The following is a 26,362-nucleotide window of genomic DNA, read 5'->3' on the forward strand; positions in this document are numbered from 1 at the left end:
TGACACAAAAATACCTCAAATTTTGCACAAAACAATCCATGATGTCAAATTATCACATCCAAAGTGTCGCCATGAACGTCAGCTTCAACTTCTCCAGCCAAAGTTTTTGCATTGATAATCAGGTTTCATGTAATCATGAAATTAAACCTTGTTTAATGTGTTTTCCCATTGCCATACACAGCATAACGGTTGTCCGACTTGATTTCTACGATATTGCTGATGTGCTCTATCTTTATTCCATGATGAGGCTACAACCCATAATTAAATACCGAATTAAAAATACTAGTTTGCGTCTGACGTCATGACAAAGGCGCGCCGTGATTGGTTGCTGACCTGCGCAGTATGGCATTTTTGGTCTGGTTGACAGGACGGCATACGCAAGCTAGTCTTTTTAATTCGGTCTTCAATTATACAACATATGAGTTTGAAAAAATTCTAATGCATAATTCATGAGCTTGATAGACTCGCACCATTGGCGCCACGTGCTAGGTGTTTCTAGAATCCCTATAGAATAAGATTAATTTTAATGCTAATTTATTGCACATGCTGAGGAAGCGTGGTTACCTTTTTGAACATTCGGAAATGGCGATAGGCGAATTTATGTATGGCGCAAAGTGGTGGGGGATATATATTGGGCTCTCGATATTGGGCGGAAATTAGAGTACTTGTCAGAATATAAATTTGTACAATCGGTCTATATGCCGCGCAATGTGCGGCATTTTAGGTGTAAATTTCAAATCATACTACCTCCTGGCGGAGGCGAGGCAGAAAAATGATGCTTTCAGAAAAAGTTGCACTTTTCAACATCCTTATTTATGTCCAAATTAGCTTCAACAAATCATTACTTTGTACTACGTAATGGTTGCATGGGTGACTAAGAGACAAAAAGGTGAAGGAAAATAAAGCAATTAAATCAATTGTAACATTGATATCTAGAAAGTGTTGTACATTACATGTATGGGATGTTGAAAAGTGCACATTTTTTTAAAGCATCAATTTTGAAAAATATGATTATTTTTGACCAAAACAAAAAAGATTTTAAGAAGGGATAACTTTGGTAGGGTAGCAAAAGATGCCTCTATTCACATGTTTTTAAATTTTTCAAATCAACAAAATGAATGTTACATGTAAGTTATGCAAAGAAATGTTTTGTAACCCTAAATTGATTTTTCCATTTTTGAAACACCGCTCAATAAAATCTAGAAAAACCCACACATGTCAATGAATCATTGTTTTATACTGAAGATGATTGCATGGGTGACTGGGTAATCATATACATAACAATTAATGAAAACAAAAACACCATTAAATAAATCAAAACATTGATATCGAGAATGTTTTTGTACATTAAATGTATAGCATGTGGAAAAGTGCAACTTTTTCTGAAAGCATCATTTTTGGAAAATGTGATTATGTTTGTTCAAAACAAAAAGATTTTTTAAAGAAAGAACTTTGAGAGGGTAGGTAAATGATTCCTATATTCACAGGTTTTTAGATTTGTCAAATCAATGAAATGTATGTCAAGTTATGCAAAGAAATTATGTCTTGTAATTTTACGGGGGAGTTATTTTTGTGAACCCTTTATTAAGAGTTTTATCCTTTGATAAGAATTCTGTTATCTCATTGGTCAAACACCACTTGGATAAAAATCTGTATTACCTGCATACTCCTCATTAATTTACAGGCAGGTAATATTTCCCGTATTTGCATAACATGACACACACGCTTTCCTAAGACTTCACACGCGGCATGGCTGCACTGTTTAAAAGCAGGGAAGAAACAGGCCTACTTTTCAGTAAGATTATCAAACTAAATTCCCGCAGCAAAAATTATCAACAAGTCGGCAGATAATGGAATTCATGTTCAATAAAGGATAAAATCGCCACCCCCTGTTTGTTCTCACAAAATATGGGAAAATATCTATGGTCTGGTGCTGTATTCCATTCAGCCTGCAGCTTCATGAAATATGTCACCGACCGTATATATTTTCCCGTATTTTGTGAACAAACAGGGGGCAACTAATAGTATCCAGTAGAGAAGGGATAAAATCTTTTACTGAACAAAATGTGCTTGCTTAGGAGTAATTGGTTCCAAATGGGGCTTATTTAGGGAACAACTGAAAAATCAAGGTTTTATCAATGTAACTAGATTTGTTTCATCCTACATGTAATAGTCCTCCCCATCTGTAACAGAACCAGAACTGGATCAAATAACATCAACGTTATAGCATTAAAGCCATAATGTGTGATTTGCTTCACAGCGACGCCCTCAATTTTACTCGGATTTCTACTTTTTGCATAATTATAATGCCCAGCGGTGTATTAAAATACCACGTAAAAGACTAAACCTGAAGTTCTTTTTAAATAACAGTAAAATTTAAATTTTTATATTAAAACCGGAGTTCATCGATCGAATGCTTGCTAACATCTCCGTGGATGTCAGTTTATGTGTACACGTCGGCGCGATGCTCGTGCAGTATTACATGTTACGATCGGCGAGCGTAGTACTAGTACACGCATTGTAGGCGCTGGAATGAAATCGCAATTTTCTTCGTTATACCTCATTTGTTTGGCACGAAATCAATCGAGGATAATCAGTGAAAACAAACATTTAAATAGGAATCTATTTTTATGCAAATCACACATTGCTTTAAGTGAAATATAATTGACACTTTGAATCCTCTCTTTCATTTAGAGGACATTAATCTTTGGACTGTTCCCTTACGATGAAATAGCAGTTTTTTCCACCTGCTTTTTCCTAGAAATATTTCTGATCACCCTAAAAATGTTCATCTTTGAAATATCTCAGAAAGTACTATAAACCTTAACCCTAACAAACCTCATTTTATCTTGTAACGATAAATGTGACATGATCTGGTCCATGGGGGCCAAAGGAGGCATTTTTGAAAATTGAGTTACTGTAATTATTACATGTACAATAGGCTATGATTACTGGAAACACCAAAGGTCTAGCATACTTGGTTTTAAAGTTATGAAGTTTTTTGATGTCTATTTTCTTATGTATTTTATTTGTTTTTTTTAACCTTTATCTGAGTTTCAAATTTGCCGCCTTTGGCCCCCATGGACCAGATCATGTCACATAATTATCGTTAACTATGAGTTCGGCAGATAGCTGAATCCGTGTTCTTCGTTTAGTAAATTCATGTTGTGTATGAATTATTTTTGAATTAGCGAAGAAGGATCAATGCTTTAGATAATATGAGGGCAGCATACATGTATCAGTTTTTAACAATAATCAGCATGGTAGGTAAGCATACGAGGGCGGCACACAGGTTTAGATATTGGTACAGCCCAGTACAGTCGACGATGATCACCATTAAAAAAAATGATATGCTACCCTCCTTATAATGAAAACGTTGATCCCTCATTCACTAATTCAAAAATAAATTCATGTGTAACATGAATTTTCCAAAAAATGAATACCGAAGCGGCTGTCTGCGAAACGCATTACAATATATTCTATACATAGCGAACCTTGTTTTTTGACACTATAGCTAAATTTGGACAAAGTAGCGGCAGACAAAATAACTCCACAAAAAACGACCTGTATGCATATAAATTATTTACATTTTATTTTTGGTTCAAGTATTTTACAATACAATACAATCCATGAAAGTGTATGTTACCATGGTAACATGTTTGCTACACAGCTTTTGATGTTTATTGAAATGTTATTGTCATTGAATGTTTTGCAAATTGTTTTTTCTTGTTGATATTCATAGATGGTGATAAGAAAGAAGCATCATTAATTATGATAGAAAAATGTCCATGTAAACATGACCTTAAACTCAAAATTGAATGCAAGAAACCTGTCATTAGTTGTCAAATGAGCTAATCCATTTGAAATCCATACTCCCCCTGTGAGAGATTTAATTCATCTTCCAGAGAGGAGGGAGTGTGGATATCAAATAGAATAAACAATTGGGTAACTTCCATCTGGAGTGTGAGATTCAAAATAATTCACCCTAGCCAATTTCATTTGAAAAACATACTATACTTCTGTGGAAGGCTGGTCTTAAATGTGACATGATCAAGGGAATGAGTGGGATGTCGGGAATATTGATTTTGAATTACAGGCTTAGAGAGGTGACAAATTCTTATGTTTTACATTGTTTTTGAACTTCCACAAATTGCTCATATCTCCGCAGCCTGATGTCCGATTGAGATGGGGTTTGGATCAAAATATAGCATTTTAAATGGACAAATGATTTTATATTGAAAACCAAAATTTAATATTGCCGACATGTGACTCATTATATTCCCCTTGATCATGTCACAAATCTTTAACAAGAGTATGGCAGATTTCAAATGCCACATCTCAATGATGAGGTGTGCACTCAAATATACAAGCTCTATTCAAAATGGTGTTGCCCAACAGTTTCCTGTGATTATGTACAAGACTAAAGTTTGTTAGAAACTTATATAGGGCGTGAAATTATTCAGCTTTTGTTACTGCAGGCGTCAAGAAAGTCCCAACTCTCGCTCGCGGAAATTCATATATGCATGCGTCAGTCGCGCATTACGCAATGCACAACTAGCGTAAGCATTGTACCCAACTATGTGCACGCCATTCTATATCAATACAGTGTTACGAGTCTTTATTTTTCCGCCTTATATAAGCAGAACAAACTTAACCTCATCAAAATGCAACATAGGATCTACCTAATTTGTAGATCAATATTACATGTGTAACTAACAGGTTATAAAACTTTACATTCTCTTCATTTCAAGAGGATCCATGTTGCATTTGGAAGAAGCAGGCTTGTCAATAAATATCACAACTAATCGTAACTATCATTTTGATACAACCTGTAGTGTGTAACACATACATGATTGACTTGCCCAGAGTTGTAAGGAGTCACGACTTGAGGTAAAATGAGGCGACCGACTCAAGTGATATTCAGTAACTCCGCCCTAATGAATTTGTACGGTGACTTGATTCGAGCCAAAAACTAGCCTAAATGACACGTCTCAACCTGTCAACTGTATGTTTGATGACTTGCTTTCAACCCTGGGACTTGTCCTTTAAGCATAAGATAGCATAAGTGGAGTAGAGGTGAAGGTCATTCAACCAATGTCAGCGAACACAGCATGTGATGGAATCCTGCTATATTCCTTCAACTTATCCAGGAATCGTAATGCCACAAATGGCACTCCGTCCAAAAACGTCCAATTTCATTGGTGTAAAAGATGGGTCTATATTGATCACAAAAATATATCAGAAATACCTGTAAATTTTAGTCTATTGCCCATATACCATGCAAACTGTATTTTGCTGAAAATATAATGCTTTGGAAAAAATGTTGCATTGTTGTTTTAACTAAATTGCAAGGGATGCTACACAACTGTTGTAATCATAAAACTTCCCCTATTTCTGAAATTCATGTTGCTTTAAGTTTTGTGTCGGGAAAATACTGCTTTATAATGCAACCTACTGCTATCACAGTTTCAAAGTTCAAATAGTGCACAAAATGTTGTATTGCACTTTTTGTGCATTTGTCCCAGAAATCTTAATTTTGGAGATGAATTTGCAGTTAATTTTTGCCCCTAGAAATGTTGCCTCCAACATATCCATAATTATATTGCACCCAGTCTACAGTACATGCACAGAGCTGCCAACTATCTGAAACAATTTCAGTATTCTCAAAACTTCAATTCAATATTTGACTGTTTTAACTAATAGCACCGTAGCTGACCATCCAAGATTGGATCAACATGATGGTGATTTTAGTTGTACGTTCCGCACTGAAAGTTGCATGCAAGTGTTGACATCCAGGAGTTAATCAACATAGTGTGGTGTCAGTTAAGTAAGTTGTGGCATTATTTTAAGTGACAAGCTGGGAAAACCATTTTCTGATCATTGAAGTTAAACATGATGTTATACTGTAGCACCATAAATGATCATCCAAGATAGGGCCTACCTCATGGCGATGTTTGCTGTACATTCTGGACTGACAATTAAGTTATGTTATTATTTCCGAGTGAAAGCTGGGACAACCACTGCTGATCATTCACTGGGAAGCTGGACATGATGCAAAAGTTTAACTTGTGGTGGTGTTAGTTGTCCATTTGTTAAATCATGTTTTGTTGACCATCGTATGTTTACAAACCATCTGCTACCGCATAAAAACATCTGTATTCCTAAAACTGGAGTTGTCTCTGTCAAGTTGAAAAAAAAAGAAACAAAATCATTACAAAAAACTAATTTTTTAAGGTTTTGTTGTTGTTTGTACTTTTAACTACAGCATGATTAAAAACATCTCTATTTTTTAGGGTGTAACTTTAAGGGATCTGGAATGAGTGTTTTGAGCGTTTCAACAGTATTTTTTGTGGGACATGAGAGCACATCAGACATATCGAATTGCATTCTGAATACGAAGAATGTCTTTCTGATATCAAATAATTTTCATTTTATGAAATTCATGATATAATACAAATTTTATGACAAAGTATTAAAATTTGATATTTTCCACATTTTTAATATATTTATAACATTAACAGTTCTCGAAGTAAATTTTATAAATCTAATGATATATTCTTAAAGTGTATGTAGCTGGGAGGAAAAGCTGACGATCAATTGAAAATTTTGACCTTTCATATTGAAGATATGGATATTTTTCCCCAAAAGACCTAATTTTTGTTGTGGTTTGGGAAAAAAATCCATATCTTCAATACGAAAGGTCAAAATTTTCAATTGATCGTCGGCTTTTCATCCCACTTACATACACTTTAAGTATAAATCATCAGATTTATAAAGTTTACTGTTAAATATTAAAAATATCAATTTTTAATCATTTGCCATAAAATGTGTATTACCCCCAAATGAAATAAAGCACATTTTACTCAAAAGTTTTGCTAGGCATATCCGTCAGGAGTATCTCCATTTATTTGTAATCCAGAATTGGATTTAACTTCAGCTTATCCAATAAATACGGACCAAAAGGGTCCGTTCCAATACATCAAACGTAGCCTAACTTCTCAAGAGAAAATTTCTCAAGAGAAATTTACAAACATTTATTGAGTCAATTCTTTAATATAAATACCTTAGAAAAGTGCATAACATTAATCCTACTTTTCTGAAGCCGGGAACATTCAGGAAAGTAATCTGGATATTTGACATAATTTCGTTCAACTTCTCATGCACTGTTTCTCAAATATATTAGTAACAAATTATTACTATTTGTAAACACTTATGCAATTACCTATGGTGATCAAATTATTTTCAATTAAATTGGCTTTAAGATGAAATTTTTGTGGCCATGTCCCTTTTTTACCGCCACCTTTTTTAACCATCTAAACACAGTGTGCCTGCTCACCCGTAAGATACAGCCCTCTCGGGAATTTCCCGAGCCCATGCTTAAATTACTTACCCGTAAGGTACGGGCCTCTCAACAACAAGGTGTGGCCCAACTTCTCACAGAGAAGTTAACCCAAATTAATTCCGTATGAGATACGGGGCCCTCCAGGGAATTTCCCCGAGCCCTTTAATTTGCACACACACAAGTGTGGCCTAATTTTCCCTCTCGCAGAGAAGTTAAGGGGGTACTACACCCTTGTGGTAAATTTGTGACTATTTTTGCCTTTTTCTCAAAAAATAATAACACACTGGTAACAAAATTTATGTATATTATTGGGGCATGGAATCCAACTACTACACTGAAATTTCAGTGAATCAAGACAAGCGGTTCAGTAAATATGATAGGAATGAGGTACATCCTAGCGGTACCTCATTTTCTATCATAAATACTGAACCGCTTGTCTTGGGTCACTGAAATTCCAGTGTAGTATTCCTTGCCCCTATAAAATACATAACTTTTGTTACCAGGGTGTAATTAGTTTTTGAGAAAAATACAAAAATAGTCACAAATTTATCTAGGGGTGTAGTACCCCCTTAACCCAAATTAAATCCTTGTAAGGTACATAAATGAATGAAATGAAGAAATGAATGATTGCATTTAAAATGAATGAAACATGAATGACCATGGTGCCCTCCAGGAAATTTCCCACAAACCCCTTTTGCCGATACACAAGTGTGGCCCAACTTCTCGGAGAGAAGTTAACCCGAATTAAGTCCTAGAAAAATACATAAATGAATGAAAGAAATGACTACATGAATGAATAAATAAAAAATGAATGAATGAATGAATATGGGGCACACCATGACTTTAAGCGAGACCTTTTGCACACACACTTGTGGCCCAACTTCTCGCAGAGAAGTTAACCCAAATTAATTCTTACGTAAGCTACAGGGCCCCCAGGAAATTTGCTCAACCCTTTTGCACACACACAAGTGTGGACCAACTTCTCTTTTGCAGAGAAGTTAACCCAAATTAATTCCTCGTAAGATATGGGGCCCTCCAGGGAATTTCCCGGCCCTATTGCACACACACAAGTGTGGTCCCACCTCTTTTCTCACAGAGAAGTTAGCCCAAATTAATTTATTGTAACTAACGGGACCTCCAGGAAATTTCAAACATGCTCAAAGTGTGGCCCAACTTCTTAAAAAGAAGTTAACAGCAATTGATGTATTAACCAGCAAGTTACAACAAAGCCCTTTTTCAGGGATTTCCTGAACCCCTAGATCCGTGTACCCAAATGAGGACTACCTCCCAAAAGAAGTTCATAACTTGTGAACTTATTGAATCCAACCCCTTGGTCCATTAACACCCTCTCTTCCTGGCAGTTTGCCATTACCTAGAGGCTACCATTAAAACTCATATTTCAATACACTTTTGGTATGTGATCCTCGATATCCCATACAATATGGGGCCTCCCAGTCGACTACTGCTCCCCGATAAAATTGAATACTGGAATATGAAAAAAAATAAAAATTTTGGGTGTGGTGGGTGGGAAAATTTTTTCATTACCAAACGCCAGAAACATCTTACTCCTTTCAAGACAGATATCCTTATGGCCGTATCCTGGAAAACTAGGCGGGGCAAGAATGTCATTGACCGCTTCTCATTGGCCACCGCAAACAATAGATCCTAAACATCACTGGCCCTTGGATAATGCCATTCCTAGGCAACCAATCAATAAATCAATCAATTGGATTTGTCCAGGCACTGGTTTTGGACTAGTCTATTCCACAGGAGGTAAATCTGTTTATTGTATATATAGATACAATAAACTTTATTACATGTACATTGCAAATTTCAAAAAATCAAAATTATTTGATATCAGAAGGACATTCTTCGTATTCAGAATACAATTTGATATGTCTGATGTGCTGTAATGTCCCACAATAAATACTGTTCAAATGTTCATACCCCATCCCTTAAGATGTAAATCTCAAACAAAAGCTAATTAAAGCTAGGAAAAACAAAGACTTGTCCTACAGGTCTGACTGACCCATATTTAGCATTTTGGGTATTTCCTTGAGCGGTATGAAATTAAAAACAGCCGTCTTTGGTTGACTTGGACTGAAATTTGGGGAGAAAATCTATTCATTGATGTAAGATTTCTTGCTACTTACTTAATACTATCTGTGTGCGTCTTGTATTCCATGATTGTGTTTGGTGGTAGGTTTAGAACCCTCCTCAAGGTGTCTCGTATTCGAGTCGTGATGTGCTGGTCCCCGGTTCGGTTCCATATAGAAATGATGTCCTCCTGTATAATGTAAACAGATATACCCATGGTTAAAGTCAAATTGTAACTGGTGCATCTGATGTTTCTTTAATCAATCCCACTAGATACAGGGCCTGGTGCACGCACAAGTTTTGTCATGTTTAATGACAATGGCACTTGCTAGTGTAACAAGCTGATTTGTTCGTTTGTTAGTTAGACTGCAACATGGTGATTTTTCCAATTTTGTCATCTTCCAAGAGAGAACTACACCAGGAGTGCTCATTTTAAGAAGGGTGAAATTAGACTCCGAAGATGACCGCCTTGGTGATCTACCAATGAACTACATGACCCCTCCAACTGATAGTAAGACTAGGTTCCTGTGACCAGTCATTGTCCGTAATGACATTGCACATCTCAGTTCCAGCAGTGCAAGCTCTACTCAGCTGACTCTAGCTCAAGGGTCTGCTGGGTAATATAGGGGCATTAACTTATTAGCACGCTGGTTTACGCCACTCATACCAGCTGTTCCTAGCCTGAAAGTAGGATGGAGTGCCCAATCTTTGATGATGGTTTAATTAAATCTATCTCTGAGGGAAGCGGGATGGTTGGATCCTTAAAACCGGTTTAACCCACCAGAGTCTGGTCCTAAGTCCAGAGACCTCAGAGAATTATTGATTGATGCCTACCCAAAAGGAGATATGCAGTTCAAGAAATACTTCCCAAGACATCTTCAAAGAGGCATTATAATGGAGTGCTCATCTGTATAAAGGTGAAATAAGGCTCTGAAGGTGACTGCGCTGGTGCTCTACCAATGAATTACTTCTCTTCTAATGAAACACAGTAAAAACCTGTGCGCACACTAGGCCTAGACCTTCCAATTAGCTGAAGAATGATACACAATTTCTTACCGCAAATCTTATTGAGACGACAGCCCCGCATATTTCCTCCCCAACCATGAATTGTTCCCCTAGCATGGCAAGTATTAAGTTCTCCCACAGACGTGACGCCAGACCTTTTCGTAATCGTACGATCCATTTGCCGCCTCTCTTGTTTGCTTCATCCTGAAAGTGCAAAAGGAAATCAAATTCAATCAATTATCAATCCATTATTAAATCTTATCAAATTATTCAATCAACATCGAGTAGCCGGGCCGAGGAGGCTGCCATGACGAACACTGGTTTGGTACTTCCGGGTTGAGTAAGATTCTGTTTTTTCTGAGGAGCACTGTCGTATTTTTGGCGAAAAAATTAAGGCTTTGCTTGTTTGAGGGCCGATCGATCGTTTTTTTATTATTTTTTTTTCCAAAAAGTGTAGGGTCGGGCCTAATAATAGGGTCGGTCGGGTTACGCCAACATAACAATATTTTTTTTTTGCCTTTTTTTGGCTGCATACACAAAGCTTTGTAATGCTCAGGCATAAAGACGTCGTCATCATTCAATTTTGGGTTTTTGTGGATAAATAACAGAGGTAGACTATTTTGCTTCCCATTATGAGCAATATACCGACCGTACCAAAATGGTGGATTTATCATAATAGCATTACAAACTGGGCAATTTTGAGTCGGTACTCCTTGGGTCTGATCTGTTTGGTTCAAACAAACCATGTGACACGATCAAGGGAAATGAGTCGGATGTCGCTATTAATATTGATTTTGAGATATTAGCAAAGAAAGTGTTCAAATTCTTTTGTTTTCTATTGTTTTCCGCGATTTATAAATTTACGTAACTTCGCAAAGAGAAGTCGTATCAACATAGGGGTTTTCAGTTTCTGAAAGCTCTAAATGTCTTCTTTAGAAATATATGCAAAACTAGAACATGTTTGAAACAAAACTGCTATAAAGCGGTTACATACAATTTAGGAGGTTTTGCTTTTTTACAGGGGGGGCCGGCCAAGATTGACTGCAATTTTGACGTCGTCATTGGTTTTACACGTAAACACAAAAATGTCTCAAATAATTCCAAAAGTGTATGCATGTTATTAAGCACTATTTTAACAGTCTAAATCCGTTGAGGTTCGACAGTGAACCTCATTGTAAGTACTGTTTTTTTTCCCATCGTGTATCAATGTTTGCGTGGTCTAGCGGTAAGAATCTCGACTCCCACGCAGAGGGTCCCGAGATCGATTCCCACTCCCGGCTATAAAAAAATTTTTCCTTCACATTCATTTTGAATCCAAAAATATTTATTTTCATGTGAAAATGTTTACATTGCACTAAGAAATGTATTTTGTGCATTTTTTTTCTGTAACGGGCCAATAGAGCTAAAACGCACCTCGCACGGTGGTGCCCAACGTCCAGGCAGTGTTGCCGTCATATTGTCTGTTTTGTTTACGCTATTGGCTGTTGCCACATGAATAATGTCGGCCACCATCGTCTGCTTTTTTAAACACATTCAGGGGCCAATGCAATGACACATAGGAGGTTTTTCCTGCCCAACAACGATATTCTGGGATCAAAGGAATACTACACCTAACTTACCTCCCACATGGGTTTAATACCCTGTTTGAATAAATGATAATCACTGCTACTTGTCAGCTCACATGGTCTGGCTAAATGACTGTATAATGCCCAGAATTGCTCCACCTGTCAAATGAGAATCAATACACCAATTACTCAATGACAATTTGAAATAAAAGCACTCCACTTGCATGTAACAGCAAGCTTGATGCGAACATACTTTTGGCCATCCAGGACAACCATTTTAGACAACTTGGACCCAAAAAATTGCACTTCCCATGTGTAGTAAAAAGTACATGGACTCCTTTCTAGACCTATTATGTTTCAAATGTTAGAGCTACCCCAACTTCCCAATTACTTGACTAGCGCTGAACAGACTCAAAGACTCCTGGAAGTTTTGATCAGGCTGTCCCTAAGAGTGCAGTGTGAAGGCTCATTCACTTCTTCACTCCTTCACCTTAAGACTCTCATCTAATTTAATATTCTACGCACACCACCAGTGTGAGGTTTTAAATTTTCAATGTAGTCGTGTTTACACCTCAGCAGTATGAAATGTTTCTATATGTTTTCATCGTCATTCTACAAGCCACTCCTACTGTATCGGCAACCAGGGCCGTTCCTAGGGATTTTGCCGCCCTAGGCAAAGCCTCTCCCTGCCGCCCCACCAGAGTGTTAAGTGTTAAGTGTTAAGGGGAGTTACCCCCTTGAAAACTCATCAGTTTTTTTCCAGTGGCGGAGCTAGGGTTTGTGGCGCCCAGGGCTAAGGATACATAATGACCCCCCCATTTCTTGAAACAATTGCGCGAGGAGCGAGCAAAATTTACACAAATAGGGCTTACCACTAATTAATTTTGGTTATAATGATATTGAATATCTGTTTTAAATTGATATTGCAAATGATTTTGTGCGAAAATTTTGGCTTTCATCAATTGGAGGGGCGCAGAATAATCAATTGATCCTGAATTGGTCAATTCGGCGCCCCCTAAGGGAGGCGCTGTCATTTTGTCTTCCCTTTTCTTTCTCTATTCCCGTTTTTTTTTCCTTTTTTCGCCCTTTTTTTGCGCCCCTTTACGTTTGCCGCCCTAGGCGACCGCCTTATCTGGCATAATGGACGGAACGGCCCTGTCGGCAACCTGGACACTTGGTGCTCAATGGTTTTCTAGGGTGAAAGAGTAATCAGAACTCTTCGGAACAGATTTTATCAAATCTACACTGTAATTAGCTCTTAATCAGAACCCATGAGATAACACAAACTTGTCCAGTCTAGTGACTAGGACATAAACCATGTACAGACCCCATGATCACCACAGCACAGATCCTGAGACTGCCCCTTCAATATGATTGCAAAATGTTTACTGACCGCAGACGCAGAGCCCTCGTGATATGACATACATGTACATGCAAGTCCACTTGGTCCAGGTTATTGACTAGGGTACACCCACCATGCACAAAATCTTGTGATCACCACAAGTCCTGAGACATACCCCCTTCCCTTTGATCGTGAAATATTCAATGCTGCAAGCCAAGGCTTAGATTCACTGGCATATCTAGAACAGCTCAGAGAGGGTAGGTCATGGTTTTCACATTGGAAAACACAACAACTTTCTTGAGGACTCATATCAAGGCTCTCTGCTAGTCGGACACGCTGCTAGTCCGAATCTGAAATGCACTGCACTAGTCCGACACGCCAAGTAGTCCAAATCTAAAATACACTCTGCCAGTCCGATATGCCGCTAGTCCGAAAATGAAAACCACTGCGCTAGTCCGAAAATTAAAACCACTGCGCTAGTCCGACTAGCGGTGTGTCGGAATGAAAAAGTGTTTTTAGATTCAGACTAGCGGCGTGTCGGACTGTTGCAGCGGTTTTCATTTTCGGACTAGCGCATGCTTTTTTTCGGACTAGCGCATGCTTTTTTTCCGGACTAGCGCAGACTGCGCAGTGTTTTTCATTTTCGGACTGACGTACCCCTAAGTATAGGGAATTTTTGTAGTCGGACTAGCGATGTGTCACTCTAGAGGCGTGTCGGACTAGCGGCATGTCGGACCGAGCAGTGCACCCTCAGAATCTGAGCCCCCGTACCGGGTGTACCCCAAAAGAAAATGTGTGTACCAAAACTACCAATACATGATAATATGGCAAGCAGATAGAACTGATAATATTAGTTATTAGGTGAAGCGGAGGTATGGTACGGGAAATTATCGTGCGCGAAGTGTCATACTGGGTGAAGCCGAATTTATCATACCACTAAGTCATTCTAAATATTGAAATAATTACGATTTTAAACATTTTAATTGCTGCTAAATAGGAAAAACATTACAAAAAATAGATGACTGTTCCTCGTATTACAGATTGCATGCATTTTACGCGCCCGGTTTACGCGAATCGCCTTTATACGCGTACCTCGCCATACACGCGTATCGGGCGTGCGAAATACGCTCTCACTGACTAGATATAAAGCGTAAAATATGCTCTCACTGACTAGATACGAAAATATATCAGGTTAGCGGTGTTCTTTGATGTTTCCCTTAGTGGTATGATAAATGTTTGTACTTACAGAAGCAAAACTGCCGATAATTTTAATATTCTGTTCGTAATTTACTGATGACGTCTTGTTGCCCGGTGTTCTCCTTGAAAACCAGAGGGAGTAAGTATATTGGAGTGGATGTTCACCCTGGCCTGCCTTTACTTTGGGCTGTGAATGGAAAGATGATGTACAGAGGGGGTAAGAAAGTAAGTATTAAAATTTATCATTTCCACACTATTTATTTTCATGCTTTTTTGCTTTTACACAGGGTTCAGAGGGACTTTCAGAGTTATGCGGGGTCTAATGGCTAAAATCGCCAAAAACGGCCGATTTGACATGATTTTTACAAATTGCAGGGAGCTTCAGCACCCAAAGCCACCCCGACACACCACTGCAAATATATAGGAATGTTGCAAATGTTGAGGTGAAATAGTTCAAAATTATGTGTATCCACATCAAAACGATGCATATTTGTCTCCTGCTACATTTGTCTCTTTTTACAAAGGAATATATAATGCCAGACTCATCTCAAGTGGATGTCACTTAAAATCATCTCCAAGTCACCTTGTTTAGATATATATACAAAAAGCATTCCTAAACTAAAAGACATCATAGAAGACAGGTACGGTAAACAATATCAAATATGTTGAGGTGAATTTAAACTGGTCACACTAAGTATGAAAAGAAATTTGTCCGTCTTTTTCCAAGAGTGGTTGACTTTGAGAGAGCGGATTTTGGTCATTTGACTTAGATACATTACATCAGAGTCACATTCAAATAAAAACAAATTTCCTAATTCTTCTTTCACTTTTTGTTGTTGTTGCAAGCCTCAAAATCAATGGAGGCCACCAGACATCATTTTTCACAAATTACGTCTTAACCAATCTTACCCAGACTACAGCTTTGGATGGATCTGTAGACTGTTGTTGCTCTTTATTTGTAGTAGGTTCTGTTTCTTCTTTATCTTCACCACTATCGTCGTCCTTCAACCTGCAAGACACAATCACAAAGTCAACTTTAGGCGAGTAATTTGTAGTGTTAACATTGAAGTTATTGACATCATTGCCTAGATAAATTTCATATATAGCAGGCTCAGAAATCCGATGCGAATCCACGAATTGATTCACGCAAAGATTCTCGTAAAGCATCAACTGGGCGAATCCATATGGATTTGCGTAATGTAGGTATGCTAAGTGAATTCAAATTTGCCATCAAACTGCATCATTTTACATCAAATTAAAGCCCTTGAATAAAGAAAGCCAAAACTGAAAACATTTTTGTCATAGCACTTTCCGTAACAAAGTTACATCTTGTCAAAGATTGACTTTCATCAAAAAGATTCTGCTAGCAAAATTCCCCAAAACAGCATTTAGGGGTGTTTCTAGATCTTAGTCTCATGGCGATAGCAGCTTTTTTTTAATGGAACTGCTATCAAAATCCTTCTAAAATTCCATGTGCGAGTGGCTCATCGTCATCACCATAAAAAAACATATATTTGGGTCAAGTGAAGTATAGAAAACATATTAAAATGTAGGTTTCCTTCACCGACCTGTTCTCGAAAAAAATTCAAATTTCTACTATCTATGACTATGTAAATATGCATTGTGTTTGGGCCCCGGTCTAGGCGAATTTTGCTGACTAGCAAATGTGTTAACTAAGGTTTGCCTGGGATACCTACATTTGTACGTAATCAATGCATCAATTGGCAGTTTGTACAAGAAAGATTTCAGGAAGTTATGAGGGCAGTATTTTGTTCAAAGGCTAAAGTCTAAGAAGCTAGAAGTTCTCGTACCCAGACAAAACTTTATACCGTAACTTGCGTAAGGCGTAAAAGCCGTAATAAAGTTTTATAAACCATCATGTGTCATGCATGCAATTGCAATATAACCCAAACCTGTACAGTATTAAATGAACAAACAATACATACACAACATTCATAGTTTTAGGCATAAAACTTTTGGCCACAATCTCGGTAGCTGCTGACCTGCTGCTGATGATGCTGCATGCACTGTGCAGTAGGGGTGTGCAGTAAAGTTCTGCAGAATTTGGTAAGCTTACAATTTGATAACTTTCATGCTTTCCCATTTTATTGGCGACAAAACAAGTCTTTTATAATTCCAATAAATAAGATAATCACTCTATACTTACATATCAAATTTGTTGTTCATTTTTTTAATATGTACAATTTTGCAAGTGTTGTTTTAAAATAAAATATGAATACGAGTTTTAGATAATTTATTGCAACTGTGAACTTTCTTTCCGATCTTCGTGATGGATGTCTGCCGAATTCTTCTCTGTCCTGCAATGTTTTTTGCAAGTTCAACGCGAGAGGGCGCTTGCTAATTGAAAAAAATAACGTGCTGTCAATGTATCTTAACTAAGAGACTGTATATAAATAATTGTACCCTTAGTGTGCCCTTAGGGGGCAGTCACTATTTACGCCAGAGGGGGGGATGGAGGATTGAAGGGGGAACACGAAAAAAATTCTATTATGATTGGGGGGAACACAAATTATATTTATTCCATTTGGGGGGAACATGAATTTTTCCCCAGTATATTAAAAAAAAAAAAAAAACCACTGTAAAACAGGAAAAGCAGAGTGACAGAGCGGTAGTACATGTTGATATTAAAGCATATGTGCATATTCACTACTTTATTTAATCTTTTGACAGCCTTGGTGGCATGACATGTTTTCTTGGATTACATGTAACATAAAATACAATGTACAAACAAGGCTGATTCACTACTGATTTTTACAGTGAAAGTCAAAATTGTTCCCAGGAGTTGTGAAAGTGCAGGCTACAGGGCCTCGTTCTTTTAATGTGTAAAATGTGCAAATACTTGCAATGTACGTGCATGTTAGGTGCTACGCAATTATCACCATGAGCTACCATGGCCCCGCAGCCAGCACTTTCACCACAAGCTTCAAAACAAATTTGAAAGTATTTTCATTTTTGCTTTTGCTACAAATACAGATGTTGTTATTACTATTCTACACCTACAAAACAGCACAGTACACTCTTTCAAAACCATTAAAGTACAAAATACAAAATGTATGTGCAAATCTGAAAGCAGACGGAGAAAAAAGTCTTACAGCCTGACTAACCCAGGAAAATATTAATCATATACAATGTATCAATGTACTAACCCACAATTCTAAACTGTTTTCTTGAATGAAAAATGTGTAGGCCTATTATTGATATGATCCAAAAGTAAATTGAATTTTTAACCAGTATATGAAGACAAATATAATTATTACTATTCAAATTTTAATCTTGACAAAAGGACAGATCCCACTACTTTTCTTGGCTTGTAAATTACTTTTTGCTGGGGCATGGGGTACGTCAAACCTAAATTTTGTGAAAAATACAAAATGCTGTCAAGTTTTACCTTTCAAAGTTATGTACCGTACTCAAATCATACATTTTTGGAAAGGGCAAGAGTGTTAGACTCAATTTCCGTCATCAAATTTCACACAAACCAATGATTTTTCCAATTAGGCCAAATTAAAAAAAATGTTTGTCTCAAAGCCCCCGCGCGCATTTAGCAAATGGACACGCATTCGATATCCCACAAATCCAAGTTTTCTTTTTTATTTTCTTAATTTTATTTTACAAACATCCCGAAAATACTGAAAATTTACCCAAACGTTTTGCCTTTTGACATTAATTGAAAAAACATTTGAAAAAAATCTTTAAAAAAAAAAAAAAAAATAGCAAAACAATAAAGTTTTTTGAAAAATAGGTGGGCTTTGAGACAAACAATTAATTTAAGTTGGCCTTAATAGATGAACTTCAGTGTCACATTCTTGCCCCAAAAGAGAAAATACAAAGCAACTTTAGAGGTAACATTGTACAAAATGTGGCCGGGGCCATGAAGGTTTATCAATAGAGTAGACTGAAAATACACAGGTCAAAATTGGCCTGCCCTTTTTAATTTCACCAAGTTCTTCTGCTGTAAATAATAGTATTCAGAATTTTCTCTTCAATAAACAGTGTTGGAAATAACCAGTAAAGCGTAGCAACAAGCTGCACCCTGGGTATGTAGCCTACACAGCCAGAATCTTCAAAATCAACTGGCAACACAGGTATAATGTTAATCACCTTTGAGTCCTACTTGTAGCACCCTCGAGTCGCTTGGTGCACATATTAAACCTGTGTTGCCAGTCACAAGAATCTGCCTGTGAATATAGTACTGTGATATTTAATACATGTACAGGCTAGAGTTCTGTGCACCTGTACTATACTTTTACTAGACTTGTTTCAAGTCCTTTGGCGTCCATAGTTAGTGAATGTAAAATTCATGGAAGCTTTGCCACAGCTTCCAAAAATTTCTACTTGTTTCCAAAGTTTTGAAGTTATCAATCTATTCTTTCAAAATAATTATTTACCATCATATTGTGAAAATCTATTTGACATTTGAATTGCTAGATAGTGGACTTCCTTATCATACTTTACCCCAGGCATACTGTACGTGCACTACAGGGGTAGTGTTTGATCAAAATGCACACCATGCCCACAAGGTATATATACTTCCTCCCTAATATGTTGCCAGCGCCACAAAATTTCTGACCTGACTAAAAATCTGAGGGAGTCCAGTATACTTCGGCCATGGTTCCTATTAGAGCATGAATAGAGAAAAAGCAAGGAGGAAGACTTGATCAAGGCTATACTTTTACCAGTAACTTAATTTTATTTTTCTGTTTATATTCCATTTGTGATTTTAAAAAGGCCAAGAAAAAGAAAACATTTCTTGTACAAACTTATTAATAAACAAGGGGTACAGTATACAGAACTCTTTCCATGATTATGAATACTCATATATTTCATTATTTTAAAAGAGAGACAATAAAAGTACAAAGTAAAAATACATGAAGACCGTAGTATTGTTTTGGTTAGGGAGGGGGGACCCTGAATTTTTTTACCTGATCGGTGGGGGAACCTGAATTTGTTTCTGAAGCCAACAGGGGGAATATGAAAAAATTCGAGGGAAAAGTTGGAAAATCCTCCATCCCCCCCCCTGGCGTAAATAGTGACCGCCCCCTTAGTGTATTGTCGTGGCTCGTGGGTTGGGGTAAGGACCTAAAAACGGTAACGATTTATAATCTTATCTAAAGAAGAAATGATAATGCCACTATGGTGGCATTCGGTGAGAGCAAAATGTAAGCTTTGGGTGAGAACCGAAACAGTGCGGGTGCCACGGAACCGGAAACCTTGAAAATCAAATTTCTAGTTCTAACTGGCTTCAAATTTCTTTGTTTTTTCAAAATCAGTGATAAATGAACTTATAGTTGCTGTTCAAATTGAATTGTAAGTGTCTTTGGGTGACAGATCAAATGAAAAAATAAGGGGTCTTTGGGTGACAGCGATGCTGAAAAGGGGGGGGTCTTAACAGCCCTATAGGCCTACATATCCATAGGCCTACGCGTCACGAAAACCCGGGCCTCCAAAGTTGGAGTGCAGACCGCCCCCCGCCATACCTACGGTAGGCTATATAGTTCAAGCAGAGGATTTTTCGCTGTATCCTGCGAGTGAGATACTTGACAAATCAGAATAGATGATAAGCTTGTAGGCCTAAACATGCATCCCAAGCTTCAATTGGATACCTCGACCAGGTATAATGGTTCCATGTCATTATACGCTTTGGGATAAATGGTCAAAGTAGGGGGAAGTGGGGCAAATTGGTCCACCTAATGTCCCATTTTGCCCCACCAGATTTTACTCGGCTATAATACTAATACCCGACAACTTGCGACAAGTAACCACTACAAAACAAAATGTGCATCACCAAGAGTCTAGTGGACTTACGTTTCACACCAAAATGGTGCCCGTCAGCCCCCGGCTTCATTATTCTATTAAGGAGTCTTTAAGGCGTCCCATTTTACCCCACTGCGAAATTGTTGCTATAAAGAGGCTGGGGTAAAATGGGACAGCTGGGGTAAAATGGGACGCCATTGATTTACTATGGGATTTTTTTGTTGGGGCAAAATGGGACAGTGCGAGTTAGCACACAGTAAATCAATTACCCCAATTTGACACATTTCTAAAAGAAAACTTTTCTTATAATTTTCGAAGAAAAAAGTAACAATTTTTACTTTAATTAATTGAAAAGGTGTCTTAGAAGTTATTTTTTTTAATTTGAGAAACACTAATCCGGGCCATTAATTTAGTTATTTAGCCTCAAGTCGTGACCTCTGCTTAGATATGAAAACAAAATGTAATATTGATTTTGATGTGTTAAGCTTTCGGCCCTCAGAAGTTCCTGTTTTAATGAAGAATGGTACTTTTAATGGGTTGGAAATATAAATAGACATTATATCAAAGTTATTTTGTTGCAAAAATGGGCAAAATGTGATTATTTTAAGGTATAAAAGTGTTTTCGAAATCACTGTCCCAAATTACCCCGTGTCCCAATTTACCCCAGTCTACCCTACGTAGAAAATCATAGAAAAGTTGAAAAACGCGGAATTCGAAAACGAAACATTTTTAATACAAATGTGGAGGTGAATAAAGATTATTTCCAAGTAAACAATATCATCTACTAGGCTACATTATTTTCGATGCGATCATAAATTGCAGGACTGCTCATGTTTGTTTTGGTATATAACGAGTGTGATATATGACTAATAATAATTTCAAAGTTGTGATTTTAGTAATAGGCCTACAAATGTTTTGAGAAAATGTTTGATTTTTGTTGATGTCAGTGGACTACGCGCGGTTGTCTATGGAATGAAATAAGAAAACGACTAACGAGTAGGCCTATAGGCCTACGCTTAGGGTAGGCCTACCCTAACGTTTTGCTGTATAGACGGATCCAACGAGCCAAGGCCAAGTCATGGTCAGGATTTGGTCGGCCATTTGGGTAGCCGCTAGCACCAACCTGGTGTTTTGAGTGCCCAATTGTGCAAATAAAAACCGCCTAACACCTAGAGAAGATGCAAGGACGAGGAGGGTTAATAGAATAATATATACAATAGAGATAATTCCGCAGGTAATCCCGTCGCATCTATTCATACATAGTCCTTTTGTTCGCAAGTACATCCATTTGTTGCGTTTGATGTATGCATAGATACCGCGTGTAGTTAATCCGATTATTATATGGCACTTCAACAGCGAATAGACCATGTATAAGCTGTGTGTTTTGCCGAAGGGAATGGTATTGTGTTGTAAACTTTAATCATTCTTTTGTCTACCTGTGTTTTCGGGGAAGGTGTAACACGGGTGATGGAATGTAGTTTAAAAATTCCGCCAAGGCCGAATCATTTCACATTTTGGGTGCATTGTAGCCGACGCCCGGGAGCCGACGGCTACCCAATTAAAGGCTGCTAGTCAGGTGTAGGAATGCGTGGATTTGGATTCGTCTATCAAATTAATTGAACTTAACTCTTTTTGCTGTGTAACGAAACATCGTGTGCAGTGCAAACTATATATATTTCCATGTTTCGTTTCTGAATTATTACAAACATTTTGAGACCATTGGGTACTTTCTGTGTTTGACCCTATGGAGCTCAAATTTCGACCTTTGACCTTTTCGCCAATAACTCCTGACTGGTTAGTCGTAGGTTGGTCAAACTATATATTTTCTGAATCCTTGTGACCTGAGCAATATTTTGGAATAGGTTTAACCAAATCGGAACAATTTGGGTTTTGTCCCCTGTGTAAACATGGTAAACTTTGACCCCGGATTTCTCGGGATGCTCAAAGGGTGCCCATTGGGCATCCGTTATTTCGTGTTCTACACAGTAAAAAATATTTTAAACAACTGTTTAACATTTTTAAACAACACTGTTTACGCCGGTCACTCTAACAACTTCTGTTTAAAGTTTAAACAACCTTGGGTTGTTTAAACTTTAAACATCCAATTGTTTAAAATTGTTTAACAATTTTTTTAAACAAGAGTTTTTTAACATCTGGGTTGTTTAACTTTAGTTGTTTAAATGTACACAGTTGTTTAAAGTATTTTAAACAACAAATGTTTAAAATAAACAGTTGTTTAAATCTGTTTATGGCTGTTGTTTAAAACAATTGTTTAAAACATACATAGTTGTTTAAACTTGTTGTTTAAACGTTTTAAACATTTTTGTTTGTTGGAATCAATTTACTTGGGAGAATGGGCAAGAACTGACTGTAAAACATGCACATCAGCCCATGCATCTGTGCATGCATGAGCAGTGTGAATGTGATACATTCAGAGGTAAGTGTTTGGTTTAAATATTGTTTGATGTGTTTACACTCACACATACTTGTCACGGCTGCATTACTACTCATAGCTTTGCATCGTTTAGCTTGTAGGCCTACAACACACAACTGTGTGTTCATATAATACTCTATCACATCAAACAATATTTAACCCAAACACTTACCTCTGAATGTATCAATTAGGTCTGGCATTTCCCACTTTTGGAGCAATTTAGTCAATCACATAGTCATCCGCCATGATGATGAATCTGACCCTGATTTCAAGGAAGGAAACCCCTCTTTTACAAAATTTGATCTTTTTTAAACAATTGTTTAAAAGTTCCTTTTTTGGTATTATTCATAAATTAAACACACACTGTTTAAAATTCAAGGACTGTCTTTTAAACAATGTTGTTGAACACTAGGGTAGCGCTAGGTTGCTTTTTGGGGTCCCGGACCCACCAAAATAGAGTTCGGACCCCCTGTTTGTAAATTTATTGCAAGTTCAGGGGTCCCTGCAGACCCCCAGTTTTCAACCTAGCGCTATTGCAGACATACTATTTATGCTGCATTTGTGCAACTCGAACTCACCAAACTCTACTCCGGACTCCCTACTTTTTAATTTTCTGCAAGTTCAGGGATCCCTGCGGACACCGGAGTTTTTAGTTCTAGCGCTACCCCTGGTTGAACAACATCGTTTTAAACAGCGACATTTTAAACAGTGTTTTTGCTGTGTATACATCTCAGATATCAATCTACATGTAGGATATATTTTCCCTTAAAATGGCATTTCGTGATCCACCACCTCCCCGCCCCCCCCCCTATTTCTAAAAAAAAGTTGAGATTTTCATACCACTGTTTACCAAAAATAAGATCTTGCAGATTAATTTGAAGTAGGCCTACGTTTAGCAAAGTATATAGGCCCCTACTTTGGTTTTAGTGTACCAGATCGAAATAACAACAGTGATCTATAGGAGCAGCAGAGTAGGCCTACACATCATCGGCGGCCAGGGGCCAGTGGCCCCTCCACTTTTTAACCAGGGGCCTGCCCCCCCACTTTTAACCCATAATGTGCTGTGTGTAACATGTCTGGGTGAACATAAATAAACAAATCTCCATTCTAGACCCTTAACATGCTTAAGGGATCGGGTATGAACGTTTGGACAGTATTTATTGTGGGACATTAGAGCACATCAGACATATCGAATTGCATTCTGAATACGAAGAATGTCCTTCTGATATCAAATAATTTTGATTTTTTTAAAATTCGCAATGTAATACACATTTTATGGAAAACGATTAAAAATTTATATTTTTGATATTTAACCGTACTCGAAGTAAACTTTATAAATCTGATGATTTATACTTAAAGTGTAGGTGGGATGAAAAGCCGACGATCAATTGAAAATTTTGACCTTTTGTATTGAAGATATGGATTTTACACCAAAAAAATAAGGTCTTTTTGGGAAAAAAATCCATATCTTCAATATGAAAGGTCAAAATACACTTTAAGAATATAATTAGATCAAATTTACTTCGAGGACTGTTATAGGGCCTACACCAAAAATGTGAAAAATATCAATTTTTTTAATTTGTCATAAAATTTGTATTACACACTTAAAAATAGGTAGTCAAAATTTTGACTAATTTAGGGGGTCAATTTGAAATAACCCTGATGGAGTCAAATTTGACCACTTTAGGGGTCATTTTCAGTTGTTGACATCACATTAAATTGACCCCTAAAAGGGTCATATTTAAATGACCCCAAATATAGTCATTTTTTGACCCACGTTCCGGGGTCATTTTTAAACCGGGACCCCTGAATGTAGTCATTTCAACTACGTTAGGGGTAATTTTCTAATAATGACCCCCGGATATAGTCTTTTTTTGACACTAATAGGGTTATTTTTCAACTGACTCTGTTAGGGGTAAAATCATTTTTGACCCTAAATGTAGTAATTTTTAACTACAATTGGGTCAAATCATTTGACTTCATGTACTGGGTCAAAAATGACTTCAATGGGTTTGGTGTATGCAACTTGACCCTGCATATGGGTCAAAATGACTACTTAAGGGTCATTTTTGACTACCTATTTTTAAGTGTGTATATCGTGAATTTCAAAAAATGAAAATTATTTGATGTCTGATGTGCTCTCATGTCCCACCAAAAATACTGTCGAAACGGTCAAAACGCTCATTACAGATCCCTTAAAGAAAGTGTAAAAATGATGCACGAAATGGCTAATTCAATTGGACCTTCATTTTGCAAAATTTTCCAACTCTCCTGTGTTAATACACAATGTGTAAGGCCTATGGATAAACAATTCCCCCTTTTCGCTTCTACTTTGAACACCCAACACTAAAAGCAATAATGTATACAATAATAGTGAAAACTTATCCTCGAATGGCTTCAATTTGGACATTTTGGGAATAAGCTTTTGTGTGTGTGTGTGGATAGGCCTACCGGTATCTACTGAAACTTATGTCATAAAAAGACGCTAGGATTACCCGGAATTATGGAAACTTTCGGGCCTCATAACTGCAATGGTATAAGCTAGTAGGGCCTATATAAAGGTAGGCTAGCCGATAGCCTACATATAGAATGGCAAAGACTTGATATTGATAAATTCATCCGTGAGATCAAATTTGGGCCAAATTGCTCATTTTTGGCCGGGAATCCCCGAAACAGTTTTTCGGCCTACTTCTTTTTCGTTAAACGTAACAAAAAAAAAAAATCTTGGGCCAAACAAAATTTTTTATAATTTTAAAAACTAGATAAAATTATCTAGGATTTTTTTTTTTTTTTTTTTTTTTTAATTTTGACCAACTTTGAGAAACAGAGTGGTCTTTTTCGACGGGAAACTGATAAAATTGCATCATGGTCAACTTTGAGAAATCATTACATCAAAAATGGTCAAAAATTTAAAAAAAAATCATAAAAACTCCCTCCCTATTTTTCTTTCCAAAAATTTTATGACCCCCCCCAGTAGGGCCTATATAAAATCTCCGTCGAACTTTTTTCGTGCATATCATACGGACCTAAGTTTCGTATTTTTTTTCTATCCTATCCCTAACGGTTCAATCACAGCAACGGCACGTTATAATATAATTGACAACAATGGCGACTTCCAGAAGAAGTGAAACGAAGTCGAAATTGCTTTCTTTAATCGAGGAAGCAGAAACTCTAACGAAGTAAGTTTTATGCTGGTGTGTATGTTAATATACTACACATTCATTGACAATTTTTAGTGTTTTCTGGGTGCTTTGAATCGATAGAACCATAATTATTCAATGAAGTCCGACGAAACCAGTTGAATTCGACAGACTTGCAGTTGCACCACTGACTAAATTATTCTGTCGGTCGGACATATCCGGGCTATCTCTAGTCTCGGGCCCAAACTGCATGTGGCTCACGGTTTGTTGCGTACAACAGAAACCGGCTGTGAAGGAGGCTACATAGCGATGTTGCTGGAGTGGCATTCAATTTCGGAAAAAACGACACTCGACCATGGAATTTAATTTTAAGTTTGTCAGTATTATATAAACGGTAAATCAAGTAAGTTTCTTTCACTCTGAAGACTTAGAGACGGTTGTTTGATTCCACTGACTATTTGCGAT

General features: G+C 37.3%; 1 protein-coding gene across 1 annotated transcript; it reads right to left on the reverse strand.

The window, feature by feature from the left end:
• Nucleotides 1-4,458: 4,458 nt before the first annotated feature.
• Nucleotides 4,459-16,875, reverse strand: LOC140143839 (eukaryotic translation initiation factor 4E type 2-like). The gene is made up of 7 exons (XM_072165648.1): nt 16,716-16,875; nt 15,458-15,557; nt 14,598-14,735; nt 12,064-12,168; nt 10,496-10,648; nt 9,496-9,629; nt 4,459-6,179 (listed from the first exon to the last, which is right to left on the reverse strand). The coding sequence occupies exons 1-7, from the start codon at nt 16,733-16,735 to the stop codon at nt 6,137-6,139; spliced, it is 693 nt and encodes a 230-aa protein (XP_072021749.1). The 5' UTR covers nt 16,736-16,875; the 3' UTR covers nt 4,459-6,136.
• Between the last annotated feature and the right edge of the window lie 9,487 nt (nt 16,876-26,362).

Source organism: Amphiura filiformis, unplaced genomic scaffold (genome assembly GCF_039555335.1).
Source record: "Amphiura filiformis unplaced genomic scaffold, Afil_fr2py scaffold_29, whole genome shotgun sequence".
In the NCBI taxonomy this organism is placed as follows: domain Eukaryota; kingdom Metazoa; phylum Echinodermata; class Ophiuroidea; order Amphilepidida; family Amphiuridae; genus Amphiura; species Amphiura filiformis.